At 36.9% G+C, this 11413-nt stretch overlaps 1 protein-coding gene across 3 annotated transcripts in view; it reads left to right on the top strand.

Annotated features, from left to right (window-relative positions):
- LOC116848328 (protein Star-like) overlaps positions 1 to 9833 on the top strand; it is a 24676-nt gene extending 14843 nt beyond the window's left edge. For 2 of the 3 annotated variants that reach the window (XM_032824284.1, XM_032824281.1), the window contains 2 exons: positions 822 to 1013; positions 1453 to 9833. In XM_032824284.1, the coding sequence (XP_032680175.1) occupies positions 822 to 1013; positions 1453 to 1638 (378 nt within the window). In that variant the 3' untranslated portion in view covers positions 1639 to 9833. The remainder of the gene's footprint in view (positions 1 to 821; positions 1014 to 1452) is intronic. The other variant, XM_032824283.1, reaches the window with a different exon arrangement.
- The last annotated feature ends 1580 nt before the right edge of the window (positions 9834 to 11413 follow it).

Genomic DNA, 11413 nt, shown 5'->3' with positions numbered 1-11413 from the left:
TCCTTTTCTTAAATCGCGCTATTCGCTGCTTGAACTCAATGATTGAACAGAAACTGATAGTGCCAATTTAAAGTTTCGACGATATTTTTGTGGATTATGCTCATAATATATTAATTTATACTGCCCGGTGTTGCCTGGAGTTCTCACGTCTAGAACGTCTAAATATAAATTATCATAAAATGTCGATGGGATGAAATCAAGGAAGAAGTAAAAGAAAGCTTTTCTTTAATTGATTAATTCATTGTTTTTTAAATATAAGTTATAAAAATTGAAAATACAAAGAATTATGGTTTTAGTAGCGGTCCTTTTCTTAAATCGCGCTATCCGCTGCTTGAACTCAATGATTGAACAGAAACTGATAGTGCCAATTTAAAGTTTCGACGATATTTTTGCGGATTATGCTCATAATATATTAATTTATACTGCCCTGGAGTTCTCACGTCTAGAACGTCTAAATATAAATTATCATAAAATGTCGATGGGATGAAATCAAGGAAGAAGTAAAAGAAAGCTTTTCTTTAATTGATTAATTCATTGTTTTTTAAATATAAGTTATAAAAATTGAAAATACAAAGAATTATGGTTTTAGTAGCGGTCCTTTTCTTAAATCGCGCTATCCGCTGCTTGAACTCAATGATTGAACAGAAACTGATAGTGCCAATTTAAAGTTTCGACGATATTTTTGCGGATTATGCTCATAATATATTAATTTATACTGCCCTGGAGTTCTCACGTCTAGAACGTCTAAATATAAATTATCATAAAATGTCGATGGGATGAAATCAAGGAAGAAGTAAAAGAAAGCTTTTCTTTAATTGCAGATCAAATATCATCAGGAGTCGGAGGTCCAGGTGACGAAGTTGGGCGACGGTCCTAACAGTCTCGTGCCGTCGGACGACAGCTTACCTACTACCAGACTCAAGTGTTTCCCCTTGTACAGTGTGTTGTTGGCGTACAACGCCACGACGCTGGATTATCTGAGTCTGGACAGTCCCGACGCTCCTGATGGCCAGGTAATAATTGTAAACACTGAATAATTCCGCAGTCTTTGAGTGATGTATCGAACGCATCCGCGCTTTTCCATATGAATTGTGAATTTCACGGAATATCACTCACTTTTCGTAGGAGCGCAACATGAATATCGAATTGTTTCTTATTTATTTTCCTTGCAGATTGATTTGTATATTTTATCGCATATATTTCGTTCGCACGCGTTTCGACTGTTATTCGGGAGGGAACGATTTCACGACGACAGTTCTGGGTTTTTAAATTTGTTATGCGCTCACCAAATATATTGAGCTAAATGCCGCTTGTAACGTGCGGCCGTAAAACAACAATTCCGCTCGAAAAGCATATCTTGAAAATGCAACGCTGATCGATCGCGAGCGTTATAAAAATATCCGGTAACAAGCGGCCGCAGCTTGTCGTAAGAGCGACTGAAAATTACCGCAGGTGCTCGACACCATCCCCTGGGACATCATAAGAATATCGGTCCTGTCAATACGCTGGAGCCCCCATCACAGCGACACAGAGACAAAGAGCTTCATCGAGAAGATGACCAGCCGGCGCTACAAGCTCGTTCACACGACCGACACCGGGAAGTGGATATTCCTCTACAATACTCTGCTTAAGATTTGAACCTTGACTCAGGTGAATGCGGCAGACTTTTTCGCGCCGTGTCGCAGGACGAGACATATGTTTAAGCAAATCGGGACACCTCGACGAATCCTCCTCTACGTTCTGTTTGTCCGTCCTCGAATTTTTTATCCGTTTTTCTCTCTCTTCCTCTCTCTCCTTTTCTTTCTCTTTCTCTCGTTCTACAAGTACTTGATTCGAATACAAGTTTTACTTGATGATCTCTCGTGCGATCTCATCCGAGGACAATCCGACTCGCCGCTGACGTGGCAAGGATACTGGAAGCGATCGATCGCGCAGTTGTTTGCCGTCGAATTTCGGAGGTGGTAGTTCAGTTTCTCGTGTCCCGTTGAGCTATGCTCGACACACCACGGGTGAGCCTGTCGATCCCGCGATTTGTGGAATAACACTTGGCCGTGCGATAACCAAGCATCACCGACCGAATCTCCGGGGACTCGCGGGCTCGCGAACTTTAGTTAGGGTCGCCGTTGAGGTCGACTGATGACGGCGCGTAATGGCTATATTTTGCACGACTCAAAAGAGTTTAAAGAGCCAAAAGTAATAATAGGCGAAATAACAATCGCGGATTCGAAGTTCTTCCGCAACGTTGAATTGGAGTAAAGTTTCGCGAGGTTCTCGCGGTAGTTTCGAGGGTGTCTCGTGATATCGAATTGTAGTCTAACCGTCCAGAAGCTTTCGGGAAGACCTAACCTCGGCATTTCGTGACTCCGGACTGCATAAAAAACTCAAGGACTCCCTTAAGTCCTCCTTACATGGTCTCCTTATTCGAGAGTTTGTTCTCAGGGGAGGAAATTGTTCGAAATTACCTAAAATCCTCAGGAGGCAAATCCACCTCGGTGGTCTGCATGGAGAAAATGTTTGATTAGGTTAACCAAATTTCTGGTGAAGAAAAATATGAACAAGTAAGAGAATTCAGATTGAAGTTATTAGGACTCTGTTCAAGTTATCAGAAATCTTGTTAATCTAAGCTGCGTTTGCAAGACTCCACCCGACGTGTAGCATTCAATCGAGCAATCAGAACAAAAAGAACTAAGACTTCTTTTTCATGATTGGTTAATTGAATGTTATTCTACCTGCCAAATAAGGTTTTGGAACGTAGTCCTGAACAGAATTTTGGTAACATCAACTGGAATTTTTGGTTTGTTCATATTTTACTAGGCATTTGGTTGATTCAATCAAACTTTTTTTTTAGTTCTATACTGTTATTGGTTAATATTTGCGTGTCAATCGTGAAACAGTGAGGTCCATTAGACACTATAAATACTTTGAAGCGCCATATATGGATCAACCATGACTATTCTTTAAGCATTTTAAAATGTATGAAGCGTCTAGTGGAGATCGCAATGAATATATACTGGGAGCGCTGCGATTTTCCTCTCTTCCCTCGACGAAGCGAACAAAATACACATTGACACCATAATCGATGCGTTATACGCGCGCGCGCGTATCTTTTGTTGCGATTAATGAGAAATACGTGAGAGTGTTCTCATAATTTCGCGAATCCTCAAATCGAGGGACATGCATTATTCTAAAAAATCAAAATTTCAATATTCAACAATTGAAATTTACAGAAAAGTTAAGATATCTGAATACCGATACAGCATCTCAAAATACAATTTTCTTGAAGTATACAGTTGCTTGAGAAGAAACTGTTAGTCCGAAAATAGTATACAGATATATTAATATTTATCAATTTGGATACAGTCTTGTTGTATGACTCAAGTAAACAGATACACGGGGAAAAAAGATTAGTTAATTTGACAATGAACCAATGAAACGCGTTTTAGTTAAAGGAAACAATTTCTAGTTTATAATTTCCAAATTTGTTTAAAAAAATCAGAAATTCTGTTTTCTTCAGGATATCTGGCTTATAATTTTACCGAATTTGGTTTTAGCAACCAAAAATTTGATTTCCTTCAGAATTTTGACTTAGAATTTCTAGTTCAGAGTTTTTGATCCAAAACAGATTTTTTATTCTTATGAACCAAATTTGATTCTAAAAATCAGAAATTCTGTTCAAAGAATTGGACAATCTCTATTCTTGCGACAATACGCCTGTATCAACCAAGGTCTACCAAGGCAGATCCGAAAAAATAAACACGTATTGTTTATTTATTGCTGACTAGTGGTGTCATCTTTCCTATAGTACTTATTTATTATATCACAGTACACGTTAACCTATCATTTATTATATATATATATATATATATATATATATATATATATATATATATATATATATATATATAGCAGAATATATCGTTTCATATATAATAACAGATATGTTAACGTGTACTGTGGTGTAAACAAATACTACAGTATAGATGAAACCACAAGTCAACAATAAATATGAAATACATGTTTGTCTCTTCGGACCTGCTTTGATAGATCTTGGTTGGTACAGACGTATTGTGTTAGTAGTTAATATCAGAGAGTTTGAAAAAAAAAATCTCTGTTCTTACAAATTCTGTTCTAAAAATGAGAAATTCTGTTTCTTTCAAAACACATTTTGTTCGTTCATTGTTCAGTCAATCTTTTTTTTCTGTAAATTGATGCTATACTTGAACAAAAGGAAATTTCTGTTTCTTATGAATCAAAACTTTGCTTTTCTCTAACCAAAACACGTTCAGTTATGGCATTGCCACGTTAATTGAATCAATCTTTCTTTGTACTAATGCACCCGATTACATAACGACGTAATCCAAATATTTTAATAAAGTAATATTTCCAGAGATTGTTTCTCGGTATACATATTTCAATATTTGACTTTGCAGGAAATTATGCTACCTTTTAAATTTTGGTACGCTTTTTCAGAACAATGCACGTCTGCTTCAAATATATTACTATCCCCGCGTACGCTTCATCGCGTTATAATGATCTCTTTTCTTCTTTTTGTTCTTTCTTCGGTTATCAATAAGCTACGTGTATTGATGATTGATCACTGACGAGCTATACACAAGAGGCTCTTTTGATTCCTCTACTTGTGTAAAGCAACGCGTGATTGATGACTGAGATTCCGCGGGAATGCGGGTGACTGATTTCCGGAATCCCCGTAACTTTTCGACTCTTCGCGTGATAAGACTTGCGCGACATCGTCATGTCACGTCACATCACATTACGTTATGTTACATTACGTTTTGTTCATCTCATACATATCGCGCGCGCGCGTGCGACTTAACGAACGATTCGTCGTGCGATTAATCTTAAGCGATTAAGCAGTTTACGAGTGATCAATCACGAGTGATTAAGTAGTTATCTAAATCCACGCGATAAAAACAAGAGGGATACGTTATAAATAACGGATTTCTCGTACGTACAACACGGATGTTGTAATAAAGTGGAAGACGATGTTCTTCGTTAGATTAAAGGGGTTCATGCGTGACGCAATGCGTTTGCGTCAGTCCCAACGTAGGTGGAATGCTTCGCAAAATCAAAGTCTCAAAATTGAGGAATAGCGGCAATTTCTAAAAAAATCACGATATCAAGATTCTAATACCGAGACAATTTCTCGAGTTACAATTGTATTGAAATATTAGAAGCATATAATTTTTGAGACTAATGTTTCAGTGGAATTGTAAAATTATGAAATAGTGAAATTTTTCAATATTTCGGTAAATTTCAGCAAATTGCATTTCTATATTTTGGAAAATTTTGCTTTCAATACTTCGGTTAAATTGTATTGCGGCAGATTGTCTTGGTATTCAAATTTCGATATTGTGACTTTTCAGAAAATTGTCCACTCTCTAAATTTTACATTTTTTTTGGTACATTTTTTTCGGGACAATGCACATCCGATCTATTGTACGTTTGACTTCACGTCGCAAGGTCGATTTTCGCACAACAAGTCATACTGTTGCTTTGTGAGTACATACTCGCGACCAGATAAATTGTCCGCTATTTTGATGTGAATTTTGGAACGCATTCGTCTTGTCCAGTGGGAGAACTCTCCTGTTAGAAAATAAATTCTCACACAAGACAGGATAATATGTTCCAATACTAATAAAAAATAGCGGATAATCTATTATATCGCAAGTATACATACTACACACATAATGTAGTCTCAATATACATGTCTTTGGTAAAACGAAGAGAGAGGCAAACAGGGTAATTTTTTTTGTATCTGCGCAGTCGTTTGTCAACGACTATCGTGAAGACACACAGACTCTTGTCCAAGAACATATATTCATGATTAAATTATTTCATTATTTGAACAAAAGTCACTTATGTTTAATTAAAGATACTTATGTTTAATTAAATAAAAATGTGTGCTTGAAAGAAAATATAGAATTTACATAACCCGTTATCACAGAAAGGTGGGGTCTAAGAAATCCCATACATTTCGTTCTCTTTAAATCTTTGTCTTCAGAATTTTCTTCTGTCAGTTGTTATCAAATTTCAGTATTCTATAGAATTATAAGAAATATATTATAAGATTTGAGAAATTATAAAAAAGAATTATAAACAAAGAAGGAAAAACAAAATTCATCACATTCCACTTTTTTAACAAGATAATTATGTGCGACATTCTATGATACATTTAGGTTATTATCATTTGCCGGATATTATGCGCAACAAAGAATAGAAATTTACTGATGTTTCGCTTTTCTCTTCATTCTGCCATAAAGAAGAATGTGGCATGTAGTCTATCTTATGTATCTATGGTACAATATGGAGACTGTCCGATAGTTCTCTCTGCTACACTTGCGCGTTCTGCGCATCCTCTATTTTGATTTCCGCATAATAACAATGGCTCGCAAGATTCACGGTATTTTCACATATCTGAGATTCACCTTTGGCTTCTCTCCCGCCCGCCTCCTGCTAACGACTACGAGAGAGAGCTTTGCTAGAATGGAACGTAACGCGTAATTAAATTTACTCTCTCAAAAGGAGGAGAAAGAATCCTGTAAGCGCAGCGGAGAGCAGAAAATTTAATCAAATATATAATCTTTCCCGCGCGACTGAACTGTCGACGAATCGCTCTTGGCTCTCTGATCAATGACGATCGCATTATCTCGTCGTATGTGAGATTTCCGCGTAAATTGCGATTTCGTTTTTGCGATATGAGAATCTTGTCGGGATAATTCGCATCTCTTGAGGGTCCCGCGGATCTCGAAAGAGAGAGAGATGGATAGAGACCGACCTTTCTCCCTTCTTTTTATTTTGACTGACAAGGAAGGCTTTTTCGATCTATTCCTGAAACGCCAATCACTCGATAATATAAGAGATGTATACTAAGAGGTTAATTTGGCAATGTTTCGAGCGAACATTAATAGATGAGCAAAGGTATACTTTGGAAGTAGTTTCAAGGTATTTTCCAAAAAATGACGGATCACGTTTTGACAGATTCGAACACGTAGGATAGAGACCGTCGGGCGACCTTCCGACTCGAATTATCAGGACGCAGGGACGGTGATTTCGAGATCCGAGGAGCTGAGTCGCTTATTAATGGAGAGTGAACGCTCCAAACTCAATCTCGATAAATCCAGCTCAATCGCAGGAGAGCCGAGAAAGTGAGATCCAAGAAATACGTCCGTCATCTGCGATCCCTTTCAGAGGAACTACACTAAAAAGCGAGCAAGCTCTCACCTCTCGCACGATTTTTACTGGTAGCTCGTTTTAACCTAAGGTAAGCCAGCAACCGCACTCTCAGCGCGTTTTTATTAAGGATGTGTTGACTCGACCTTTTAATGGGCATTGCGCGCGTGCCGGCCGCGTCGCCGCATATGCGCCAATGTTATCACATGCTGATAAGCGAGTGAGTTGACTTAGAGTATTTTCCGCGGTTCTCCGCACTCGCCGATTCCGTGTATTTAGCGGCTTCAGTGTAACCGGTTGATCGTATCAACCGGAATGTCCATCGTATCGATTCAGATCGTATCGATTCAGATCGTCATTCAGATCGCAAAACAGTGTTAGATATCAGTCGATTAAAACTTTTGTTGATTAAATAAAATAATAATCGCCAAATCAATAATCGTCATACAGAGAAGAACGTTTGGCACTCTGCCTTTTTTGGCACTTTTATGGCGTGGATATTATCAAATATTAAGTTGAATAACGGTTTAAAGAAAATATATAATGAATAATAATTTATGAATAATTAATAAATCTCTATACATAAAAGAAGTTAGTAAAATTCGAGCAAAAGTGCCGGAAAGTGGCAAGCGTTGTAATGAATATCGATTATTGGACGCTTTCCTTTATATAATCACAATTTAATCGATTGATGAAATTAATTATTAATTAAACTCTGATTTATTACTAATCAATCAATTAAATTATGTGTGATTATACTGAGAGGGATTATCTGGTAAAAAATTAAAAAACGATATTTCCAATCAAATTCTGATCAATTTATACATCTAATTAAATTTAGTCGGATACTTCTGATCATAATGGCATTAATATTCGTTTGTAAATTTTTTAATTTAGTTTTTTATCGGATAATTTCCCTCACAATATGACGATTGATTCATTCGTTATTTCAGTCAACTAAAATTTTAATCAATTAATGCCCAACACTTCACTATTACTTTAGCAATAGTCGCGCATTCGTGTGAATTCATTTGGCTTTTGGGGATTTCATGCAATTTGAAGAAGGAAAATGTTACCACGTATAAAGTGCGGACGCTCGATTGTATTTCTTGGTAGAGATGTATTATTTTCACGTTGCGCGAATTTTAGTTACGCGATAATTTTCCGGACGACGCGATAATTGTTTGCGTTTCTGTGGCGCGCGTTTAACGTTTAGAGACTTGGCAGTCCGTTAATTCGAGTTCAAATTGTACATTGAATAATCAAGAGCGCGGAGCGAGAGGCGTCCACAGCGTTATGATGGGTCTTTTGAGAGCCCGTCACGCAATTATTACGATTGTTAAGAGCACAATATTCAGTACGGTAGGTACTTAATAATTTCTCGATTCTCTTCGCTCATCGATCATCACTTCGTCGCGACGATCATCGTGCCTTTTTCATTTCTTAAATGCAATCGTGGCATCTCAATCTCACACAAAGTGCGACGAATAGGTATTTTTGTTCTTTTCTTTTGTCCTATCTGAAACTGATCATCCACGTGATATTAATGATATTGCTGGCAAATCAACCGGTTGTTGTAGACAATTCAATTTCACGTCACTCGAGAATCGAAGAACGTATATTGGACACGCGTTATCCCGAAAAATATCGAGATCTCGAATAATTTCTCGAAAAGTCACAATATTGAAGTCCGAATATTGGCACAATATCTCGAAATTTTTCTGAAGTATATAATTATTCCGAAGAGGAATTATTACGTCGAAAACAGTACACATACACAGAAAGAATCAATAGAATTGTTCAAAAGCTCTGTAAGAAAATCTTTTGGATTAACAGCAATATTATTGAAACTAATACTCAAATTATTAAAACAATATATTAATCGCAATGATATTGCTTTTGGATCATGAAGATATACTCCAATTATGCTGCTGTTGACTAATTCCATTGATACAATAGCAATCCCGTGCAGGGCTGCTAATATCTGACCCTATCTAAGAGTACTCTTGTCGTATTCAAATGAGCAGATACTGATGCATCTAACTGTGTGTACAATTAGACAGTTCCAACATTTCGATAAAATCGTATTTTGAGAGATTGTTTCGATATTATGATTTTTCAGAAAATGATATGTGTGCCTGCTTTTTAAATTTCGGTACATTTTTTGGGACAATGCATATCCATCGATTCAGAAATGTTGAAATCGACGGATCCACGAAATCCGCAGATTTATTATTTCCAGATGCACGTCTGCGTCAATTATTACTGGGTTATCATGCATCGAAACACGCACTCCCGCGAGTTCCAGCGTGTAGAACTTAACGCGACCTCATCCGTAAGCTCTTCGTTACTTGTAAAACTAATCCGCTTTCCTTATCGCTTATTGAGGATCATTCCATAATTATTATCAACACGTATACATAATTTCCTCTCAATTTTTCCGCCAGTGCCTATACGCAGCATCAACTTCGTTGTAGTGCCTCTATGTTTTTCGAGAGGTTTTCCACCTTCGTTTACGTTTTTTTTAACAACGTATTGTAACTTGCGTAAGTTTGACGTTGGATAAGGCTGCTCGCGTGTCTGTCCTATGAAGAGCAGCGGTTTCTTTTCGACAGCAATAAATTTGGATATTATATTTTGAAGGCAGAGTTTTCTTTTATTGTCCTTTGCTCCTTTTTGTAATCCTCAAATAATTTCTCGAATCTACATATTTATCGCTACTTCCGCTACTTTTCTTTTTACACTTCTGATATTTTTGACGGAGGATAGGTATTTTCTGCGTGCTCGAGAAAAAAAGAATATCGAAATGTTGGGCAATTTCCCGAAAATTCCCGAAATCAAGAAATTTAAACTATTTCCCGAGACATTGGTATACTGAGAGTGAGAAAATATATAAATAAAAATAGAAAATATATATATACTCACTGCGGGCACATTAATATTTTACTAATATATTAATATACATACGTGAAATATATACATATTTGTACACTGTAAAAGAGTTTTTTTAACCTTTTTTCTTAATCTACATTTTGTCATAAATTTGTCACGTTAATTTATTGACAAATTCAAATTTTTTTATTTGATAGTGACGCGCAGAAATTTTTAGCGTTTACTTTTTGCTTGTGATGTCATGACCCAATATAGCCACAGTAAGTACCCAACATGGTAAAAGTTTTAAATATAATATGTAAAAAAGTCTTATATAAGTAGCTCATTTATTACTAGCTACATTATACATGATTAAAGTTTTTTGTGCCGTTAAACTCCAATCACTTGAAGTACTAATAAATTATGCATCATATGAGAGTTAATTTTAAACTTGTGTTTTCTTCTTTTTCTCCTTCTTTTCGTCGAAGCGTTTGTCTGGGTTACGGCTTTACGTTTTTATTCTTACCAGATAATGACAGGTAGGTGATCTATTTACACTTCTGCGTACGGCAGCACGATTAGGTAGCGCTGAGACGAGAAAAAAATTTAATCGCTGAACAAATCCCGGAATACACTTGCCCTTCGTTTAGAAGTCGTGATAACCGGGTTTCTCAGGAGAGCTATACACGGCAATCGTGACTCACACTACGTGTGAGCGAATTTTTTACCGCGAAGGCATTAGATAAAACACGATTCGCGCGACAATATCAATCCTCGATCAAATATAAAACTGATTTGTTGGCATTATTCCATTCGCGAACTGTATCGAGCGCGCCTTATGCTAGGATTTATTTCATCGCGAACGAACCGTTTACAATGGAAACTTCTGAACGGGTTAGTTATCTTCCAAACAAACATTTCTCCTTTATGAGAAAAAATACCTACTAGAATTTTAGCTGGAATTCCGTTTCCAGCTTTCTTCACAGACTGAATTCGCGATCCATCGGACCGACGTACCTCTCGAGAGCTTATTTTGGAGTCACGTGAAATTATAATGAAATATATAACGACATTCGATTATCGCGGACACGGAAAATACGAGAATAATAATTCAATCTCATAATTGAACATTTTCGTGATTAAACGTTGCGTGTGATTTGTCAGAGAGATGCGTGTCGCTGAAAATTTGTCGTCGACAATACGAAACGCGGTGTTAATTCGCGTTGCGACGAATGACAGCTCAGGCTAGCTACAGAAATTCTGTGTCACCGGTTTAATTTGTATTTATTAAATGACAGAGAAAGAGAGAGAGAGAGAGAGAGAGAGAGAGAGAGAGAGAGAGAGAGAGAGA

This window comes from Odontomachus brunneus, unplaced genomic scaffold (assembly GCF_010583005.1).
Source record: "Odontomachus brunneus isolate Ranch 3 - 2012 unplaced genomic scaffold, Obru_v1 Obru_scaffold_093, whole genome shotgun sequence".
Lineage (NCBI taxonomy): Eukaryota > Metazoa > Arthropoda > Insecta > Hymenoptera > Formicidae > Odontomachus > Odontomachus brunneus.
This window is presented reverse-complemented; position numbering and strand designations above follow the sequence as displayed.